At 29.8% G+C, this 24,553-nt stretch overlaps 2 protein-coding genes across 2 annotated transcripts; one reads left to right on the forward strand and one right to left on the reverse strand.

Moving 5' to 3' along the window:
• The first annotated feature begins 5,482 nt into the window (after nt 1-5,482).
• Nucleotides 5,483-7,104, forward strand: LOC108487220 (uncharacterized acetyltransferase At3g50280-like). Its single transcript, XM_017791514.2, has one exon. The coding sequence runs from the start codon at nt 5,559-5,561 to the stop codon at nt 6,957-6,959; it is 1,401 nt and encodes a 466-aa protein (XP_017647003.2). The 5' UTR covers nt 5,483-5,558; the 3' UTR covers nt 6,960-7,104.
• A 15,910-nt stretch (nt 7,105-23,014) lies between these two features.
• Nucleotides 23,015-24,553, reverse strand: LOC108488959 (WUSCHEL-related homeobox 5). Its single transcript, XM_017793213.2, has 2 exons — nt 24,093-24,553; nt 23,015-23,286 (listed from the first exon to the last, which is right to left on the reverse strand). The coding sequence occupies exons 1-2, from the start codon at nt 24,448-24,450 to the stop codon at nt 23,081-23,083; spliced, it is 564 nt and encodes a 187-aa protein (XP_017648702.1). The 5' UTR covers nt 24,451-24,553; the 3' UTR covers nt 23,015-23,080.

The raw sequence follows: 24,553 nt of genomic DNA on the forward strand, positions 1-24,553 counted from the left end.
TTCCAGCAGATACCTGAATGTACCCAACATTATATGTTCACCGACTAAATAGTTGTTCTTGAACTGTCTAGCCAAGGTTCAGTGCAACAACACTCACTTAAATGTACTAATTAAACTATATATTAAAATAAACACCAATAATTAAATCATAAAATTCTTTATGGTCGGTATATATTGAACTGTCATACACGTGGCAAATTGTCAAGGCCTTTTTGTTTATGATTAAAATGACCCCTCCTCTCTTTTGGCATTCCATACCAATCTTTAATTTATTATTTCTTCAAGTCAAACAATTAAGTAAGCTACAAACATACAATTGGACTTCAATTAAAGCTTTTTGAATCACATGGTTTTATTATGCCCTTTGGTATTTCTACCTTTGGGGTTTTTTAAATTTAGTCCCTTTGTTTTTAATTCCATAAGTTCGCATTCATGGGACAGGCCAGTTGCTCGATATTTTGAAGGGTTTGGACAAAAATATTAGATCTAGGTCTAACATGAATTCTAACATTCAAGGCATCAAATCTGGCCTCAGGTCCGGACTTGGGGTTTGTTTGAGAGTGCAGTCATTCGAGACTCAAGCCTGAAAGGGGTCCAAAGATTATTATTTTTTCAGTTTTTAATGTGGGAAAAAAATTCAAACTAAAACAAATTAATTAAATGCCTAGAGTTTTCAATTTTTCACCTTAAATGCTTCATCTCCTAGGGCCCCCAAAACTTTTCAGCTTTTATTGTATTGCATTTTATAATCTTTTTAAAAACGGGGCTCAATTTATTATTTTGTCTATGGCCCCAAAAATGTCAAGAACAAGCTTGCTTGACCTTGCGTGTTTTTTAATTATATTATTTTGATATATTATGTAACTTATACCAGATAAAATATACAATAGTATTATAAAAAATGTTAAGTTGTCTATATTTGAAATTTTTATAAAAAATATTAAATTAAAAATAGCCTTTTATGTAAAAGAAATGAAAAATAATATGAGCTGGTATAAAATTAATTTGGGTTAGTCATTTATAAATATGAGCAGGTTTGGACAAAATTTTAAGTTCATATTTCGGGTTAGACCAGATTTGGGCAAGTATAAATGTTGCTAATACAATGCATAGATCCAAACCGAACCTGTCCTAACCTAACCTACAGACACTATACTCTACTTATCTGATTTAAAAATTAAAGTCCAGTTAATGATATTGCTAATGGAATTTAGTTAAATTTTAATTATTGACATTCTGATATTCGAAGGTCTGATTTAAAGATCAAATTCCAATTGATAACACATATTTAAATTTAATAGAAATTAATTAACAGTGTTATTAAAAGTAGAGGACTAAATTGCAAAGGTCCAAAGAGTACAAGGAGTGGGGCAAAATTAGACCTAAAAATAAAATAATAATCTCAGACGCCGACAAATCAGAAATGGCTGGATTTAAAGATTCTTCTTAACTTAATTAACCGACTTTTAACTGTAGATCAAACAATAATGAGCTAATAATTAAGAGTATATAAGATATTGTAATTATCAACATCATATTTTAAGAAAATTTTGATTAAAATCATTAGAGACAGTTCAAGATTAGCTAAAAACAACTGAGATTCTTTCTAATGTCTTGGGATTTGAAAAGAGTGACAACCAACATAGATAATTATGTTATTAAGACACAAGTGGGTGAGGGTGGATTCTTAGTATTTTGTATGAAAATATTTTGATTTTTGTTTTTATGGAATCTTTGAGAATGTTATGGAGATTTGGATTGTGCTTATTTTAAACCAAATTATTGTGAGTGTTTTTTTTTTTTTTAATTTACAAAATAGAATGATTCAAATCAATGCTTTACAAATAATATATATTCAGTGTTATTTAACCAAATATTAATGAGCTAATTTAATTGGTAAGAAGAAGGGATTGTCGAGATTTGAATTTCGATTATGGTGCCAACATATTAAAGTGTGTGCCCTTTAAATGGTCTTCAAAGGCGAGTCAAGTTAGTTTTGGATTCGGGATTTTATTATTTGAGTTCTGATTATTTTAGATTTAAATTATTCGAGTTTAATTTATTTGTAGTTCAGGTCATTTTTAACATGATCAAATCAGGTTGAGTTGAATTTGAAATTGATTTTTTTTTAGTTATTTTGAGTTCAACGTTTGTGAATTTTGTGAATTTGGTCATTATTCCTTTTTTTTTTAAATTAAATTTGACCATCAACCTTTCAAAAATAGTTAAATTGTTATTTTTTAACGGAAATACTAGCTAAAACATTAAATTTTTTAACATGATAGCTCGAATGGTAATCAGATTTACTTCATGCTTTTTGTTTTTTATGAATTTTTAAATTATTTGTTGGTGTGATATATAATGCAAATAAAGTCCTGTCACTCTAAAAGTGCAATTGAATTGCCATGTGGATTGTTACACCAATATCGTTAAAAATTAATATTTTAATAAACATTTTTGTTTAAAAAAGCGATTTAAATTTTTAAAGGTTAATAGTCAAATTTACAAAAAAAAAAAATACAACTTGTAAACGTTGAGAGCTAAATTTGACATTATGTATATATCAAATACATAAGTCCAATATGAGAAAGTATGTACCCTTAAAATCATCCCAAAAAAAAAAACAAGATTTAATTGTACAAGAAACTGGGCGAGTCGAGTTGGTTTTGGTTTGATTTAATTTTGGGTTTTTTTTTTTGTATGACTTTTGGGTTTTTGTCATTTCGGGTTTTAATTGTTTTGAGTTCAAGTGATTCAAGTTTACCAATTGAATCTTTTGAGTGAAATTATCTCAATTTTAAGTCATTTTGAATTCAACTCGTTTCGAATTCAGATCATCTCTATTATAACTAAATCAGGTTAGGTCAAATTTAAATTCAAATTAATTAAATTGAATTCTTGAATTCGAATCAAAATTGACCGATATAATTATGTTATAAAAACAAATATATATATATATATGTATGATGGGGATACCCCTAGCTATTACCGACCAAATCAGTTTAAAATCTATATAAGATGTAATCTAAAACAGATATATGAGTCAAATCTTTGAGCAAAATGGCAAATTAGAAGAGATTTGGTATATGGATTTGGATGGATGGGGAGGAGGCATGCATATCTCGCATATGTGGGCTTTCTTTATGTATAAATCCAAGATTTATATAGTCTTTGATAGATTCCTCAAATATGAAGTAAAAATCTCCTCCCCATTACTATATCTATTTTTCTTTTTTCTAGTCAATCTAGAAGGAAGTGTTTAAAATATTCAAGATTCCAACTTGAATGTCATTTAATTTTAGAAAATGATTTCATAAATTAATTGAATTAAATTTTAAGTTTTATATATAAAATATAATATCTTAAATCTTATCCTTCGAACTTTGAAATTTAATACTCTTTTCGTCTCGTTAAAGTTGACACATTTTGATTTTGAGTGGTCAAAATTTTCTATCTTCGTCTTCAATTATTTCTAATATTTTAAAATTATTTTTAAAATTTTATTTTTAATAAAATTTAAAAATAAGATGCCGAAGTTAAAAATATTAGCTATTAAAAGTCAAAATATGACCAATTTAGTTTAATAGAAAGATTTATCAAATAGCTATAGCTTCCTTCAATTTTGAGAATTCTTTTCATTACCCACTAGCTACTCCCACTTGTTGAATAAGAAGCAAACTTGTAAAATCAAAAGCTTAAATTAATAACAACTTGAACTTCAACATTGAAAGAAAAAAGGGTAATGATCCTTTTTTACTAATTAAAAAAAATAATGAAACCTCGTGTATTAGCCTGATGATCAGGATGATCATTGTTTAAGGTGTGGCCTGGATTTGAGTCGTGTTGTTGTTAGTGTTCTACCCTCTTTCTATAATTCACCAAAATAAAAGTAACTCGACTAATATTATTATAGGTTCTTAATCGTATCTGCTTTTTTTGATACAACGTCTCGAACTACCCATAGCCCCTCCTCAACCGTTAACGCTCTCCTACACTAATAATAATGTCAGTACCAATACAATTTAACTTTTTTAATTATTTTAGATTAATTAATGATAATTTGGAAATGATTTGGACAAATATTATCTCTAAACTTAGCTTAAAGTGCATTTAATTAGTCTTGATAAAATCATCATTACTTTACAAATAGTGGGGATGAACCTTTCCATTATAGGCAGGCCAATACTACTATAAGTTTCAAATTCATGAACCATATTAACATTTGATAAAAAAAGAACATATTGATTTCAACTTTCTTAATTAGTAGAAAAAAAAAATTGATGAAGGATAGGCTAATAAAGGTCTTCATTAGCTGAGCGGTTCATCCAGCTAGGCCGGCCTAGTTCGCACGTCCTGGTCGAGATCGAGTTTAGTATCTGATTTGACTTATTTTACTATTTAAAGAAAAAGAATATAAAGAATTTTCAAGAAATTATTTATTTATATTGATTTTTTTCATTTTTTATATGATTAATATTTTAATTATTGAATTGTTGAATTTATTATTTAATTCATATAAATTATGCGTGTTAAATTTGACACAAACTAAAAGTCTCTAACTATTTATTTTATATAAAAAAATTTAACTGTTCAATAACTTTTCTTATATATATTAATATTTAGATTGGTATGATATAAGTATCGATCAGTTCGAAAATTTACATGCATGACAAGGATAATTACATTAATAAATTTAACGATATTCTTAAAATATTAATTGTACAAAAATAGAAAAAGAGAATAAAATTGCTTTAGACCTTATACAATAAACAAATTTTAATTATAGACGCCTTTGTAGAAATTATTGATATATCATTAATATTCTGAAAACTAATACCCTAACTTTTTCTTGAATCAACTAAAAATGATTGAGAAATTCATTCACAATAATGAAGCAAATCAAGGAAGAATTAATAATTCATGTTATTTCAACTATAATATTAACTTAGTGTAAATAGATCCTTCCTTATAATTTTAATATGATTTTTTTAAATAGAGAAAAGGGTTATTTGGGCGAACTAAATTAGCTAAACCCGAGTTTTAGATTAAAATTTTTTAAATCAAACTTAGACTCAAGTCGATTTATAAATACCACTAAATAAATTAATATTAACTAAAACTTAAACACAAATCCGATATCAATAACTATGATTGGGTCAACCAATTTTACAAGTATCTCAACTTGAGAATATCTTTTAAGAGATCAATAAACAAATATTTTAGTAAGATATTAAATAAAAAAATAAAAAGATCTGATTGAATTATTGTGATTAACATTATTTTATGAATATTATTATGAAAAACAGATAAGAAAATATTTAGCCACATGAGACAAAGAAGAACATCTAAAAGAAATATAAAAAAGCCAAACACCCATTAACATACAATTTAATACAAGAAATCAAAAAACAAAACAACATAAGCTTATATGTAAAAATGTATAAATGCATGCACCCCCTTCACAATTCCCTATAAATACTCTTTCTATTCACTTCAATTTTCCCTCACTTTCTATCCTTCCCAATCAAAAAAGAGTCAAATTTTCCCTTAAAACAAACATGCCTTCATCTTCTTCAACTTTCCCTGTTACTTTAGTTTCAAAAACCATGATTTTTCCAGACCAAAAATCAAACCTTGGCGAACTTAAGCTTTCAGTTTCGGATCTACCCATGTTGTCTTGTCATTATATTCAGAAAGGTTGTCTTTTTACTCGTCCTTCAATCCCTATTAACTCACTCATTTCGATTCTGAAACAAGCCCTTTCTAAGACGCTGTCGTTTTTCTCACCTCTCGCCGGTCGTCTTTATACTGATCGGAATGGGTATATTTATATTACATGCAACGACGCCGGCGTTGAGTTTCACCATGCAAAAGGTACCACTTTGTTCATCAGAGACGTCATTAGTCCACTTGATGTTCCATGGTTTGTGAAAGGGTTCTTTTGTTATGATAAAACAGTGAGTTATCAAGGACATTATATGCCGATCATGGCGGTCCAACTCACTGAGTTGGCTGATGGGGTTTTCATCGGATGTTCGGTTAATCATGCAGTGACTGACGGTACGTCGTTTTGGAATTTCTTCAATAGTTTCGCTGAAATTTGTAAAAGAATTAGTGATAGTTGTTGTAATCAGAGTATTGAAAAGATTACACGGCGACCGGATTTTACAAGGGAAACGGTGTTGAATTCGCCGGCGGTTTTACGATTACCGGAAGGAGGACCCAAAGTTACTTTCAACGAAAACGAACCGTTACGTGAAAGAATTTTCAGTTTCAGTAAAGAAGCAATAATGGAACTTAAAGCTAAAGCTAACAACTTTCAACTCAACGCCGGCGATTTCAACGCCGCCGGTGAACTTATGGGGAAACAAAGTAACGACAAATATAAACCCATACCGGAGATTTCATCTTTTCAGTCACTTTCCGCTCTACTCTGGCGAGCCGTCACGCGTGGGAGGAAGTTACCGGCTTCCCAAACGACGACGTTTCGCATGGCGGTGAATTGTCGTCACCGATTAAACCCAAAGCTTAATCCATTATACTTTGGAAACGCTATTCAAAGCATCCCAACATACGCGTCAGCAGGTGACGTCACGTCACGTGATCTACGCTGGTGTGCGCAACGATTGAATGAGAACGTGAAGGCCCACGACGATGAAACGGTGCGTCGTTTTATTAAAGAATGGGAAAAGGATCCACGGTGTTTTCCGTTAGGGAATTTCGACGGAGCGTCGATGACGATGGGGAGTTCACCGAGGTTTCCGATGTATGACAATGATTTTGGGTGGGGACGGCCGTTGGCAGTTAGGAGTGGCGGAGCTAATAAATTTGATGGGAAGATCTCCGCCTTTCCAGGGCGGGAAGGGAACGGTAGCGTTGATTTAGAGGTGGTTTTGGCGCCGGAAACTATGGCAGCTATTGAATCGGACGGTGAATTTATACGATATGTGTCGAATTAAATTTGGGTTTTTGGGTTTGTGTGTGTGGGTTTGTAATTTTGTAATATTTTTCAGTTTCTGTTTTGTTGGGAATAGCTTTGTGCTTTGAAGTTTGTACCTTTTAATCAGTAAATTTAATCTTTTATATGTTTTTTTAGTAAATAAATTATTATCATTTATTATTACTATTATTATTAGGGTAAACTAAGTGGAAGGTATCTAACAATGAAAATTTATAAAAATGATTATTCAGCTACTTAATTTTATTTTATTTTTATCACTAATTGGTTAACATAAAATTAAAAATAAAAATTCAAAAATTTAATATAATTCGATGACCAAAAAGATAAAATTGAATAGTTGAGTAACTAAAAAGAAATTTACTAATAATTAAATAATAGTTTTTGTAACTTTTCATAATTGAGTGATCAACAAAGAGAAAAAATTTCATAATTGAGTGTCATCTATTGTACTTTACCCAACATTAACCCCAACCCTTACATAGGAGGATAATGTACTTTAACGTACTTGAACTCATGTCTTCTTACACCGATAACAATGTTGATTCTAATTGAGCTAAAACTCAATTAGTGTTAATTTAATATTTCTTAAATGTTACTTAATTTATATCACTATTTTTTAAGGTTGGATATACTAAGCTATGGCTTTCGATTTTTCACTAAATTAAAGTAATTGATGAGAGAACCGGTTGAAAAAGTTAACACAAGGCATAATTTTAAAGTATGCTTGGACCAATAGTTCAAAAAGTGTTTCTCATGCAATAGAAGCAAGAGTCAAGCATATACACATGTATTTCTCTCCCCCACCTAGTAATAATTTATGTGTCATCATGAACAGACATATACATTTGTCCCAATCAAATTAATCAATAAATACAACAAGAAAGATATAAAGTGTGGTGCCTGAGCTATATTTTAATCACTGTTGGATCGTTGGTACGTTTTTTGACACAATGAAAATTTATTCTGTCAATCACAAGTCATGGATTCATGTATGAGAATAAAAAAATCAATCTGATTTTTTTTTCGCATCCTTCATTCGATAAGAAAATAGGTTAAATTCTATAAGATCAAACTTATGAGACTTAGGGAATGACGGAAGAGAATAAAATAAAATAAAATAAAAACAAAAAAGGGGGAAAATAATAAAAACAGTAAATAAAAATGAAGTAGAAGAACCTAGATACAAATGAACAAATTCAAACTTGAAAAGGATCTTTCTAATTATCGAAAAATGAGGAGCAAAGGGATTGATCGAGAAAGATATTTTGTTTTTATTATAAGATCGTGTAATTAGATTCGCAGATGTTTGGTGAAAATAATCTTCTCTTTTGAGAATAATAAAAAATACAAAATATTCAATTGGAACATGAAAACATGATTGAATTTGTCCTAGTTACCCTTCGGAGTAGAGTGAAAGAAAGGAGGAGATTCTCAAACATGGAAAAGGGCTCAATGACTTTGAAAGAATTGAATGAGGAGCCATATGAGGTGAAAATCTCATGCACAGTTCTACAGAGTGGCAGTAAGGATGACTTATCTATCATTTTTTCGCTATCACCCTAAAAAACTTATCTATCATTTTTTTGCTATCACCCTAAAAACCCAAACTCTGCCTTACATAAAGTTGATAGAGTATGATTAACCTCTACGTTTAAAATCACTACTTACATGTTAGATTTGTAAAATAAATCTAAAATAAAACTGAATAAATCTAAAATCGCTATAATGAATTTGTCCCAATGTGCTCTATAAATATTTGACCAATTTGCACTCTTTCTTTTACAACTAGGAACTTTATGTCAATATGCTTTGACTTAGATAAACTCTTATTGTTAATGGAATACAATACTACTGACTTATTGTCACAAAATAATTTGAGTGGTCTTTCTACATTCTCAAAAATGCGCAACCCTATGACAAAGTTCGGCAACTATATTCCACGGTTTGATGCCTCATAGCATGCTACAAACTCTGCTGCCATAGTGGACAAAGCTACAAGTGTCTGATTGACACCTTTCCAAGATAGAGCTTCTCCAGCTAACAAGTAAATATAGCTTGATGTAGATTTCCTACTATCTTGGCATCCAGCGAAATCAGAATCAGAATACCCTATGACCTCCAAAAGATCTGATCTCTTATAAGTAAGCATGTAGTCTTTTGTTCTCTAAAGATATGTCATAACCCTTTTGGCTGCTATCCAATGGTCTATACCAGGGTTGCTTAAATATCTGCTTAACATCCCAACAATGTAGGCAATGTCCGGACGAGTACAAAGTTGAGCATACATTAAACTCTGAACAGCTGATGCATAGGGAATCTTTTGCATTTCTCGAATTTCAAGGTTACTTTTAGGGTATTGAGTAATACTAAATTTGTCTCCTTTTTGCGACAAGGGTATCACTTGGTCTACAACTCTGTATGCCAAATCTTTTGACTACTTTATCGATATAGCTCTTTTGTGATAATCCAAGAATACATCGAGGTCGATCTCGATGTATCTGAATTCCTAAAACAAAAGAGGCGTTCCCAAGATCTTTCATCTCAAAATGTTAAGATAAAAACCTTTTGGTTTCGTACAATAAGCCTATATCATTAGTGACAAGCAAAATGTCATCAACATATAGAACTAGAAATATGTACTTACTCCAATTGAATTTGTAATACACACAATCATCAACAATATTCATCTCAAAACCGAACAAAACAATTATCTGATGAAACTTGTGCTACCATTGACGAGAAGCTTGTTTGAGTTCATAGATGGATTTTGTCAGTTTGCAAACCATATTCTTTGAGTCTTCTGACTCAAAATTTTCTAGTTGCACCATATAAATTGTTTCTTTAATGCCACTATAGAGAAACGTAGTCTTAACATCCATCTGATGTAATTCAAGATCAAAATAAGCAACAAGAACCATGATTATCCTAAAGGAGTCTTTTGATGAAACTAGAGAAAAAGTTTCTATAAAATCAATACCTTTTTTATGAGTATATCCTTTAGCTACAAGATGAGCCTTATACCTCTTCACATTACCATTTGCATCCCTCTTGGTTTTAAATATCCATTTACAACCAATTGATTTTGCACCTTCAAGTAATGGGACAAGTTCCCAAACTCTATGTCTTGCATAGATTATACTCATCTTTCATGGCATCAATCCATTTTTGAGAATTAGAACTTTTCATGGCTTGACGAAAGTTGATTGGATCATCTTCCATCATTCTATTATCATCCTTATGTTCTTGGAGAAATACAATATAATTATCTGGAATAGCATTTCTCCTTTCTCTTGTGGACCTCCTTAATGGCACTTGTTCTTGAGTTTGTTGAGTTTGTTTTTCTGGAACAATTACCTCATTTTGAATGGGGAGTTATTCAACATCATCTTGTAGAGGTTCTGGATTCACTTCTTGATCAATGATAGGTATAAGAGCCTAAACATCGTCAAAAGTGATAGTAGGAACTGAGTTAGAATCCAATTCCTTCTCAAAAGCAATGTCTCTAACTTTATTTCTCCCCCCCAAACTCAACATCCTCAAAAAGTGTTGCAGTTTCCGTTTCAAAAATATTCCTTATTATGGAATCATAAAATTTATAGCCTCTAGATTGCTCAGAATAGCTAATAAAGTAACTGCTTACTGTTTTGGAGTCCAATCTCTTTTCATGTGGCCTATAAGACATTGCCTCAATTGGACATCCCCGAATTTGAAAGTGCTTTAGATTAGGTTTTTGACTTGTCCAAAGCTCATAAGGTGTTTTTGCAACTGCTTTATTAGGTACTCTATTCAGAATGTAAGCTATTGTCTTTAATGCTTCTCCCTAGAGGGACTCAGGTAAGGTAGCATGAGCAATCGTGCTCCTTACATATCTTTAAGAGTTTTGTTTCGTCTTTCAGCTAAACCATTCATACTAGGTGATCCTGGCATGGTGTATTATGGGACAATACCGCATTTCTCTAGGAATTTCGCAAATGGTCTTGGACATTATTCACCTGAGCCATCATATCTACTGTAGTACTCACCACCACGATCAAATATGATGTTTTTAATCCTTTTGTTGAGTTGATTCTCAACTTTAGCTTTATAAGCTTTGAACATATCCAAAGACTGAGATTTCTCATGAATGAGATATAGGTACCTATAACGTGAGTAATTGTCTATGAATGATATGAAATATTATTGACCATTCCAATATGCCATAGCGAATGGCCCACAAATATCTGTATGAATTAATTCTAAGACATCTGAAAATCTGTTGGCACTCAATCTCTTAGTTTTGGTCTGTTTCCCTTAATGCAATCGACACAGACATCAAAGTCTGTAAAGTCAAGGGACTCTAAAATACCATCAGACACAAGGCGATTGACTCTAACTTTTGAGATATGACCTAAGCGCCTATGACATAATGATACTGAATTTTCCTTATTTAATTTACGTTTAACACCACGTGATTCCACATGCAAGGTTTCATTATAGGATGCAACTGTTTCTAGCAAATAAAGGTTGTCATAAGTATTTAAATAACCAGCTCCAATAACATTTGAATTTAAAGACAAATTAAATTGATTGTTTTCGAATGAACAATAATATCCAAATTTGTCCAACGAAGAAATAGAAACTAAATTCCGCCTAAATGACAGTACAATAAAATTGTCTTTTAAATCCAAATAAAAAGCAGTTCCTAATAACAACCTAAAATGCCCAATCGCTTCCACTTTTACCGATTTTCCATCACCGACAAAGATATGTCTTTCACCATCACTTGGCTTTCGGTAACTCAGGCAACCCTGCATAGAAACACTTATGTGAGTAGTAGCACCAGAATCTATCCACCAAGTGTTTCTAGGTACTAAAGCTAAATTAATCTCAGAACATACCAAATTAAGAATTATACCTATCTTTGCACGCCAAGCATGATATTTGGTAAAATCTTTCTTTACGTGTCCAGATTTGTTACAAAAGAAATAACTCTTTGTAGCTTGTTGTTGTTTCTTTTAAGCTGGACCCTTAGCAGCTTCATTCTGATATTTTGTTTTCTTACCTTGTCTTTAGGGGCATTGGCCAAATGAGTACTTTCAGAATTATCATACTTCAACCTTTCTTCCTCTTGCACACAATGATAATTGAGCTCATTTAGGATCCATTTCTCTTTTTGACAGTTATAACTAATTTTAAATTGGTTAAACTGTGCAGGAAACGATACCAAAACCATAAGAACAAACAATTCCTTAGGAAGTTCAATCTTAAGTGCCTTAAGCCTTGAAGCAATATAGAACATCTCCATAATGTACTCCATTACGTTTAGGCATCAAATAAGTCAAAAGTGATGTCATCTCAACCTTATCGTTTTAGCAAAACATTTTTCAATTTCATCAAGGTAACCCTTCGCCTGAGTAATCTCTTCAGATTCTGTGCCCCTAAAGGCTTCTAGAATGATATGTTTCATGATCATTAGACTCATGCGATTTGAACGATCCCGCCTCTCAAAATCTCTCTTAACATCAGGGGTGCTTTCCACAGTGAGAGGTGCAGGTTGTTCTTCCCTTGGTGCAAGGTCTATATCCATACAGCCAAGCACTATAAGTAAGTGCCTTTTCCATTCCTTAAAATTAGTCCCATTAAGCATGGGTATAGAATTTATATTAGTAGATATTGTGACAACAAAAAAATGAATTAGTTGAATATAGAACAAAAACAAGCTTAAATCAATATTCATAAGTAAACAATAAATTCAAGATAATGGCTAATCCCATCTCAAGATACCAAACACAATATTAATATCAAGTCTTTGGACAGTAATATTAACAGTAAGCGGTACTCTTATTATAGCAATCAAACATTGACGATAAATTATGTCAAACAATGAATTAATCTTTGGACTAACTTATTGCTCACATAAAATACCTTATAATTGTCACACATTTATCACCACAGATGTTTCGTTGAAATTCTGCCAAATATTAGCTTACCTTTGGGTCAATCAATAGACGCATGAATTACAAAAACATATAATCATCTTAATATTTCAAATAAACTAATCTACACAAAAGAAGTCACTTTGGCAACATTTTATTTCAACTAAATTAGACATCCTTAATTAAAAGAAAAATCTGAATTTATTTGTTTCAAAATATTTACCTTAATTTCATCTTTCAATCAAATTAAAAGATAATTATATATATTTATATAAATTTCCAAAACAACATGCATTAAACCAATCAAAACAGATATATATTATATATTTATATATAAACAAAACATATATATATGAATCAATTTCTATACTTAGAATTTTTTAAATGCCTTATATGATTAATAATAATAATAATAATAATAATAATAATAATAATAATAATAATAATAATAATAATAACTACATGTTTTGCAATTATATATGTATATATACATACAACAAATCGAAGCATAAATTAAAAAAATTAAAACAAAACCCTAAAATTTTTAATATGAATTCAAGATAATAAAGATCTAAAAAAAATACTTTAATATAAATCTTCAAAGATCAACATATATATCTGAAATATGAAACCAATGAAATTTCATGAATCAATCGTTTAAATGAAGAACCTTAATCAATTCTCAATGATTTGATATGACGAGGCTCGGATGCCACTTGTTTGATTTTTAAAATAAATCTAAAATAAAACTGAATAAACCAGGATCTATCATGTCAAGTCATCAAAAATAAATCAAGAACAAAACTAAATGCGAAAGCGTACTTTAATCCATGAATTCATGAATTCCTTGAAGTTTTACCGAATTTTGGGGATTTGATCTTCGAAATTAGCACACAAGAAATTCAGAGTATATCTTCTCTCTCTTCCCTAATGATGGGATATTAGAAAAGATATCTTGTGTATAATTTGGGGACCATAACCCTAATATTTATAACCTTGGCATATTAGTTTGTATCAAATTCTAATTAGCCTATCATTAATTAGAATTTTATTAGAACTCAATTACTAGAGTACCTACACATATTTGACCCATATTTTATTTAATAATTAAAGTCCAATAAAATTCTAACCAAATTAGATTGCTTTTAATTTGGGCTAACCTATCATGATAGTAAATAATAACATGTAATTATCCTTACTATATATGTGATGTCCATATTTTCCAACATTATATACTTGGTATTGGTCATAATTCACAAGAACATTATGTAGTCTTAGTAAGAGGGGGAAGAGTTAATGATTTAACCGGAGATATCACATTGTTCGAGGAACCCTAGATGTTGTCGGAGTAAAGGGTCAACAAGGGAGTTCTAGTGCATTGTAGATTCTTATCCAAGGCTTGTATCATTTGATGATGCCATGTGAACCAATAGAAACATGTGAAGTGTATGGCTAACCCAATAACAAAAGTTTCGTAAGGGGATTGGAGCAGGCTACCATGAGACAAAAGGTATTCTTTCTAAAGAGATTCAATTCTGAACTATTATGTGTCCAAGGTCCAATATTAAAATAATTTTAGAAGTTTTCCTTGACTTTGTTCGTGTCAATAAACAATTTGAAATGCCTCGACTCTTTTAAAACAAGTTTGGTTCAAATAGAAATGATTTGAAACACTTTTTTTACACTATTTCGAAAATCCAGTAACTCAATCATATGGATATGTAAAATACATGATTTCCAATCCTAGCAAGAAAGAGAGGGAAATGGATACTCAATTTAAAGTGAGAAAATAGAATTCCATACTAAACTTCATAGATACATATGGAATTAATTGGAAATTTGTATTCGATGAAAGGTGTATGTACGACTTAGAGGGAGATCTTTCATGTGTTTCGAGATCCACCCTACAATGTGGGGTCAAAAGGTCAAAATAAATTATTTTAGCCATGAACTAGGGTTGAGAAAAGGTAAAAAATATACCTTATGCAATCTGAAAACAACACAACAACAGGGTGGATTCCATTACTAGTGTCATAAGCCTCAACCACAGTGAAAAATTCTTGACTTCTATGTGATCCACTTGGCAGAGAATGATCAGAAAAACTTTTAAAAATTTTAAGAGAGAAACGAACTTTGCTACTAGTTAAAGTTTTTATTCGGGTAACCTTATTTGGATTAGTCTTTCCTTTTATTCAAAACAATTTTGAATAGTCATTAACCACAGAGAGGAAAAAAAGGATCTATATTAAAATGAGATTTTCTTTTACTTAAGGAGATATCGATTAAATTTAAATCCTAACATCTTTTTCTTTTCTTTTCTTAAACAAATTTTTTTATTAAATACAATATTTAATAAATTTGAAAAGCTAGATTTATGAATTAAAATATGTGAAACATATTTTCACATTATTTTAATTTAATCCTTTATATGTATGTGCATCAAGTATGTACATATATTATGATTAGTTTTAACATGTCAAATTAAATTAATTATTTGAATATTTCTATAATTAATTTAATTTTTATGACATGTTAAACATAATCTCAATTTTCATTACATTCTGGTCGTCCCAACCAAATAGTGTGAACTTGTAGGATTCTGTAACGTTAGTAATAACATTAAACTAAAATATTAATGCATCTTTGAATAGCACAACTAGCAATGTTGAAGTTGGCGATGTTGCCCATGATCATTGAGATTGTTGGGTTTGGGGATTCACCAAGTTTATTGGTTCATGTCCTATTCTGGAAGTTAAGTTGTGGGGGACTCTTGAAGGTTTGATGCTAGCTTAAGAGAAAGGCACTAGCTAGGCGCATCATCTTGGAAATGGATTGTTTGGAGGCAGTTGAGCTGATGACTAGCCAATACGATGAAAGGTAGTTGATTACCAAAAGAATTAAAGCTCTTATGTCATACCCTTGGGAAGTTAGGACTACTCATATGGCAATAAGCATAAACCAAATAGTCGATGGAATGGTTAGGCTAGCGATGAAACTCCGACCTGACCGACATGTTTTCAATGTTCCTCCTTGTTCTATCTCTAATATTTTGTTAGTTGAGTGTATTGATCCTTTAGATTCCATATTTTAATCATTACTGTGAAAAAAATTAACATTTTGAATTTAGGAGTTACTTGAATACTATCCTCTGTTTGAACAAGACTAGTTTTAGACCATAAAATAAATGATGACACGTGTGGTTATACAAAAAAAAATATTTTGAATTGAAAAATTGCAAAATAACACTCTTAATAAGATGATACATAAATTGCAGGCCAAGGGTGAGGGTGTTGGAAAAATTGTAATTTTTGAAAACTTTAAAGCATATTCTTGATTGATAAATATAGAGAGTTGAGTAATAAAATTATAATTTTATCATATGTTAAAAATAGTTGAGTGATGAATGAGAAATTGATGCTCAAAGTAAATTACTTGTGAATATTTATTGAAAAAAATTTAAATTTTATATTAATTAAATATCAAGTATAAGATACATATATATATATAAAAATTCACTTAAAAATTATTGAATAACTAAGCTTGAAATTCAAACCCATTGAGATTGGGGACTGGGCATGACACATAATTGATGACATAACAAATACAATTTTTTTTTCTTCTATTATTCTCTTCAAGCATTCATTTCTTTTTCATTTTCTAATATCAAACCCTAGTGCCGCCACCTTCTCCACCGGTGCCTGTTACTTTTTTCGGTGACAAGTGACACCATGGCTAACCTCTTTCACTTTATCAGTCCAGATTAGCCAGAAACGGCTAGAAATCCCTGAAAATAAGGCCCACTTTCGAACTCTTCTTTCGCTAGATCTCTGCCACCGACGGTTAGATCGCCTTGGTTTTCCGGTATGTGATTCTCCTTGTTAGTGGGTACCTTTCGACCGTTCAGATCTCCAAACAGAGACCCTAAACCCCAAGTCAATCGGTGCTTGAACCTGGTAATCTGCCCAGCGACGCTTGATTGGGCGACGAGAATATCAAAAGCCATGAGCTCGTGGCAGGTGGGGTTGCTAAAGCTGAAAGAAGAGCGGAGCTTTAGTCGGCACCCGTGGTTGGCGTATGAGATGAGGAAGAGGATTAGAAGAGCTAAAGTAATGAGTACAAGGCTGTAACTTTCCCCATATCTGGAAAGTACCCAAAATTACCATGTAATTGGTTATGTGTTATGCCATGTCATCCATATCAGCAACTAAGGTGGCATGCCATGTGACCCAAAAATGTAGACCTTATTTGAATTTTTTTGCAACATTGTGGGTGAGATTGCAAAAAAAAAAAATTAAGGGCTGAAATGAAAAAGCCCCAAAATATTGAGGGTGGATTTTGTAATTCTGCCAAATATTTGTATTGCTTCAGTGATTGTAAATGAGGAGTTTATAACTTTCTTGATTATTAAGACAAAGGTTTGATTATTCAATTAATATGTAATAAATAATTATGTTCGTTTTTAATGTATGTGATTGTCCAAATAGGTAACTATTGAATAGTTATGCCTTTATGAAATACACGGAAAAATTGTATAAATAAAAGTGAAATTTCATTTGCATAATACATCAAAAAACTTAGAAATTTTTTTTCGTTCTTCTCTTCTAACGTTCAAAAATTATTCTATAAAGAATGATTGTAGAAAATTTTTATAGAATTTGATATTCTTACTATACTCCACTTAATACTCAGTGGACTATTTTAGTCAATGCAAAACACAGTCAAATTATTGAGCTTCATTATATCCTCGAAGTTCATTTATCGATAAATATTTTACACATAAAAATATAGGTAACAGTGAATAGAACTTTTAAAAAATAATACAATGATTACACATCTTGAAGTATTCATTAATTTTTCATGAATTTAATTTTATCTCCACGCACCAACAATTTTAAATTTAAGAATTACAAATTTACACTCCCAATAAAATGATACATAAATTGGAGTACTAGAATTGAGTTGTTAAGAATGGAAATCAACAATATAATAAAAATTTATTTATAAAAATTGAGAACTTGAAACCTCTAAGGGGTTAACAATAAAATGAATGTTAGAATTCCTATTTGAATAAGTTATTGTTAATGTTATAAGTATTCATAGGTCGGGTGAATAACTTTTTGATCTAAACTCTTTTTTTAATAATTTTATTTTAGTTTCGGATCATAGCCGCTATTTTTGACACAATATTAAGAATTATTCATAGTCTCTCTCTAACTCATAAATAAGAGAATAATGTGCTTTAACGCATTTGAACCCACACTCCTACATTGATAATAATATCTATACCAATCGAATTAAGACTCAACCGACTGATCCAAACCCTTTTTATAAAATTTAATATTTTGTTGAATTCCTGATTTTTTTTTTGTTCCAGATTCAATTATGAAACAACTCTTACTTTTGTATTTATTTAAAAAAAAAATATCCTTCTGTGTTATCACTGAATCTCAAATCCCAAATTAAGTTTGTTATTCAGTCACTAATTCCCAAAAGGAGTGAAAAAGAAATTGGGTGAGCAGAGGGAGCATTTTGGAAAAGAACAGTCACATGGTTTGATGATGCAATCAACAACAACAGAAATTGTTGCTTCTACAATGGGACTGACTCAATGGCACATGAATATAATTTATTGCTTTTGGCCTACTCTTGCTATGCCATCTCACCACCATTTCAATTACCAATAACTTTCAAATATTGTTGGAAAAGGTTTATTGGTTTCATGTCATTATTTATAGCTTTCATTGTGTCATGTGTTACGTAGTAAAAAATTCGATATCTTTTAAAAAAAAATGTAAGTTCAAAATGGAATAAAAATAGCATCAAGTTGATTTAATGAGAACCTTTGTAGTCATGGAAATTAAAAATGTTTATGAGTTGAGTAAGGTTTAAAAGTAATATTAACACATTTGATATTTATTCAAGCCTAATCTGATTCGATAACCGATTTAAAATTTATTTAATTTATTTCTAGATGATTAATTTAAAATTATTTTAGGTTCAATTGTATTATTTTTAAAAATATTTATATCATTTTTAATTTAACATTTAATAATTTTATATACAAACAATTTAATATTTTTTATTTGTTATAATTTATATAATATATAAATATAGGGATGAATCCACTTACATCGGTGTAAAACTAATGATGCTTTACACCCTTTCTTATATTTTTATACCACTAATATTTTAATGATTTAACCTCTGAGTTTATCGATATAATTATACTTATTTTGCATGTAAGTTTTCGAACTGGTCGATGTCTTTATCGATTGGTCGAAAATTTTATTATATTAATATTTATTGAATGATTAAATTTTTTATATAAAAAAGTTAAAAATTTACATCAAATTTAACATACATAATCTATATTAAAATATTCATAATACAAAATATACGAAAAGATGTAAAACAATATTAATTTTACATGGTGTAGGTGGATTACCCTCATAAATATAATATAATATATTACAAATTTAAAAAAAAAAGTTAAATCGAGTCAAGTTCGAGCATTGAATGCTAGAGCCTAAACTCAACTGTATTTTAAACATATTTAAAAAATGTTTTATCTGAATTCATTTTTCTAACCTAATATTTTCACTAAAATTTCAAATAGACATTTAAAATTAGACTAATAGTCGGAGTTTGGGATAATTCTAACACCCACTAGACAAAACTACATCTGATGCAGAGCAAATGATATTTTGGGCCCAACAGAATTAAAGATAATGGACATTTATTCCCAAATTGGTTCTTTTGTGATGAGCCTAAAATGGAATTGGACACGAACCTCCTTTGGGCTGCTTTGGTATTTAAAACAATGTTGCCTAAAATAATTTTTTTTGGTGGACATAAATGTATCCCTATCCCCAAGTGAACAAACAAGTGTTTTTATTAAAAAGTTGGACCGACCAAGTTTTTACATTTGAAACGTAAATTATTAAAATTTTGATTATAATGCTAACAGCATGGGTATTTTTAAACCTTTCGGTGAGCTATTAATCTTACTTTAAAAAATTATTTTTGAAAAATTATATTAATAATGTTTATATAATATTAGTAATGTTTGTAAGAATGTCGGATATTTACTTTTTAGTTGCAGTTCTTTTTTCTTATAAATGTCACTGTTGTTTTTTGATTAATGGCCATTAAATGTTTTTTTTTTTTTGGCGGCATTTCAAGTAACAACATCGCTAATGCTAAATTGATATGCTCCTAATATATATGGTGACAATTTTGCGTAAAATGCCACAATAAGTTTTATTTGGAACTAGATCTATTTAAGGATCGGATGGCTTGACTTGGATAAAATTTTTTTTACTTTGGTCTGACCCAACTCGAATTCAATTTAAAGAGTAAAAAATTATTTTCAATTAAAATTTAATTATAAAATATATAAAATAACAACTACATGTATATATATATATATTTATATTTTATTGATTTTTGAATAAAAAAAGCTTTTTGGATGGTCTGACCCAGCCTGAAAACAGGCTTGGGCTTGAAAATATTTTGACACTGAGCCTTGACCAGACCAAGTCTGGCCCATAGACATTTCTACTTCGAAGTGATTCCTCTGGAAATTCTTTCACCTTTGTATATTGATTTTGCAATATAATTTTATGCACCGAAACTGAACTATACACTACTATGTCTTTAAAATCCATTGAAAATAAATTTAGATAATTAAATTTTTTAACACATGAAATCACATAATTTATTATTAGTATATAAATTTATACTAAAGATGTTCATGGGCCAAGTCAGATCAGGTTCGAGTCTGGTTTAAGTATGATATTAATGTACTTTATAATTGTTCAAGGTCGGCCTAACATCAAATATGAGTCTAAAATTGTCTAAACCCACTCATATTTTTAAATAATTAATCCGAACCTATTTCAAACCTAATCATGTTTTTTTGAAAGTTTTTAAAAATATTTATATTAGTTTTACTTTAATATTTAATAATTTTGTTTTTTTTCATTTGTTAAAAGTTTGTATATACTGAATCTTAATGTTATTTTAATATTTACATTATAGTATTATAGATTATTATAGATTTAATTTTTATGTGTTATAAAGTATATAATATATTATAAAAAAATATGTCAGTATTAGGCCTTAAATATTTGAACTAGAGCTAAACTCATATTTTAAACGGATCTATTACAATGTGACATACTTTGATCTTCGAGGTATATCAACCAATGACCTAGCTTTCGATCAGAGATGAAAATGCAGCAATGTGATTGGTTGCACTAACATAGAAATGCAAATTTCCAACTTTTTCACCAGGTGTTCATTCTTCTACAACAATACTCATGAAACTGCCTCTGCATCAGATCCTTGCGTTCCATGCTTGTCTTGAATTTCTTTGACAATCCCTACCATAGCAATGCCTTTTGGGCTTATGATCTTGGCATGGAATGTGTTTTTTGGCCGTTTTCTCATGTTTAAGTTCTCTGCTCATGCTCAGGGGTCTTTATGGTTTCTTTATACTATGAAGTGTTTCTTGTTGTTGATTGGATATTGCCTTAGCAATGTTTCCTTTCGTTTTTTAATAAAAGACTTTCATAAAAAAAAATGTTCAAACTTTCTCAAATTTCGAATAGATCTTTGAACTTGATCAAATAACCCATATCATAAATAATTCTAATTTGTTCACTGAAAACACATTAAATGTAAAACTTATAAATATTTTTTTCAGCTAAATCAAAGTTTTATTGCAAAATTAACTGATAACAATAAATTGAAACATATTCTTACAGTTTTTGGAATTAAATTAAAATTTTATTAATCTTGGAGAGGGTCTGCTAACTTAAATATTTTCAATTTTAAGAAGACGGGATCTTGGTATTATGTTTTGAGGTAAAACGCGACGAAATTAATAATTTAAGTATAATTTTTGACAAAAAGAATTGTAGGTATCTAAATGAGAAAAATGGTATGACCACCGTTTGACGGAATTTTCGAAATTATCCTTGATCGCAACAATGTCTTATGTTTAATATGGTACCAGTGCACTTTTCTTTATTAATAAAATGTATTTTCTGAGAAAAAATAAAAAAAAAATGTATTTGCTGAGAAAAAATCAAAATAGTGTCACAAAGCCAAAGAGCATCAAACAATGACATCTCTTAAAACAATTTAGTTAAGGGTTAAAAAATTAATTTTTTTTTATTAGTTTTAATGATTTTTAATGAGATGTCCAAGTGTAGTACTATTTGTTAATGTCACATCGCTAGAACTTTATGCTAATAATTTATGCTATCTTATGAGATTTTTTTGCTTTAAATCTATTTAAGTTAGTCTAATTCTCAAGAAGTGAGAATACACAAAGGAAATTTTATAAAGCACTGAAATAATATAGAAGCAAACTCTCAAGAAAGAAACTAAGGACAAATAGAAAAGTCACAAGAAACCAAATGCTCATAAATGTTTGAGTAAATGCTTTCAAAGTGTTTCTATTACTTTGAAAAATTACAACTGAATGATTACAAATAAGGAGAAAGGCCTGTATTTATAGTTGAGCTCCGCTAAATCTAACACAGTACATTTTAAATTACATTGACGATTGAGATTAATGCCTATCTACAAGATGAGATTCTTAAGAAATTTAAGCACTATACAATCTTATTCCTTAAGATTTATAATATTCACCACGATAACACTAGTTTTACTGAAGTGCTACATTAAACTATTAAAACTTCAAATAGATTTATGAAATTAAAAAACTATATTACTAGAATACCAAAACAAAATTTAAATATATATTAATGGATGTACACATACATGAAATTCAAAGATTGGAAGCAAAACCAAGGCAGAATCTAATCTTATAGAATACATTTTTATGCATCTCAAGGAAAGACAAACATTTTTTTTTTTTTTGTATGAGAGGAAGCAAAATTCCAATTTCCAAGCAATTAAAATTTCATTGAAAACTAAATCTAAACATTATAAAACATGGAGAGAAAAAAGTAAAAAGAACTAAATCATTTTATGAGCATATAGAGGAGGAATGTCTTAGCATTGATATAATTTTCAATATTTAACATAATTTTTTTTTAAAAAAAAGAGGAGAAATTACCATTACAAACGTAAAAATTTCCAAATTACAACATAAAAATTAATTCTACCCCTAATTTCATCATTGCATAAACCTAAAATTACTTTTTTTTTAAACATTTTTATGATTTTTTTTTCACAGGGAACTTAAACGAAGATCCAATGGTGGATGATCCATTTCTGGGTTATTGATTGTGTATGGAAATGATGATGTTTCCCTACATTCGTTTGCATGGAATCTCAGCTTCTCTTGCTCATTTTCATCAAAGGAATTTAATGGAAATAGTTGTAATGTCTCAATAACCCTTTGATCTGATTGATATTCCTTAACCTCAAAAAACCCTGCAAAAATTTAAAGAAAAAAAACCCATTAAATCAAATGAAATATGTGTTATAATAATATATTTTTAAAGTCCTCTTAAAGATTTGTCATCCAATAATGCATTTTCCTTAAGTTCGAACTTAAGAACTCTTTATATTCTAGTCATTTTCACTACTATATAGAACTCTTATATGAGGAGTTCCTGTATTTGAATCTAACATGCATTTTCGAGTGAGAAAACCTTAAAGAATCAGTAAGTACATAAAAAGAACAATATCATCTTATAAACATGACTTAAGTTGACCCAATTTTAAAAAAAACTCATCAAATCAAATGAAATATGTATTATAATGCCACTTTTAAGTTCTTCAAGGATTTGTTATCCAATAATGTACTTCCCCAAATTCAAACCCAATACCTTTTCATATACGAGTCATTTTTACTACCACATAAAACTCTTATATTTGATTATGAAGTGCAACTTCAAGTGAGAAAACCTTAAAGAGTTAGTGAGTACACAAAGATAACAATATCATTTTACAATCACGACACAACATGATCTGACCCCCAAAAAGAGAAAACTATAGTAGAGGCTATTAAATTATGAAAAATTATAAAATAATCTCTCAATTATTTAATTTTATCTATTTTGATCATCAAATAGCTATGGTAAAAATAAAAACACCAAAAATCAAAGATAGTTGAGTGAAAAAAAAATTGAGAATTATTATTCTATAACTTTTTGTAATTGTATAACAAAAAAGAATTCACAGTTGAGTGACTATTAATATAGTTTAAAAGAAGAAGAAGAAGAAGAGAAACCTACGTTTCGAAGAAGAAATCTTGTTGTTGTTATTGAAGATGTTGTCTCTAGAAATGAAATCATTTTCATCAATAGAGACCTTTCTACGCTTTTGTCTTTCCCTAGCTTTATGATTCTGGAACCAATAAAACACATTCTTACTTTCAATCTTCCCATAAAAGCTAAGCTGTGTAGAAATCTTCTGGATTTGATCAGTACTCGGTGTTCGGAGTCCAGACCTAAACAGTTCGGTTAACACCTTAACCTGTTCAGTCGTAGGGTTCCATCTCCCACACTTAGTTCCACTACCACCATTGTTGTTCCCATTATTACCACGAACATGACTCCCTTTAATACAAAACCCCGACAACCCTTCTTCCATATTTTCAAATAAAAACACCCCCCAAAATTAAATCTAGAAAATACCCAGAAATTTTCTTTGTTTTTTTCTCACAAGTCTGAACAAATCTGAACTGAAATGACAG

Source organism: Gossypium arboreum, chromosome 10, assembly GCF_025698485.1.
Source record: "Gossypium arboreum isolate Shixiya-1 chromosome 10, ASM2569848v2, whole genome shotgun sequence".
In the NCBI taxonomy this organism is placed as follows: Eukaryota; Viridiplantae; Streptophyta; class Magnoliopsida; order Malvales; family Malvaceae; genus Gossypium; species Gossypium arboreum.

Excerpts from the sequence above, each read along its gene's own strand:
- LOC108487220 (XM_017791514.2), top strand. The coding sequence starts at position 5,559 with ATGCCTTCATCTTCTTCAACTTTCCCTGTTACTTTAGTTTCAAAAACC.
- LOC108488959 (XM_017793213.2), bottom strand. The coding sequence starts at position 24,450 with ATGGAAGAAGGGTTGTCGGGGTTTTGTATTAAAGGGAGTCATGTTCGT. Across the intron at positions 23,287-24,092 it reads CAAGATTTCTTCTTCGAAAC|GGTTTTTTGAGGTTAAGGAA; the intron begins GTAGGTTTCTCT and ends AAATTTTTGCAG.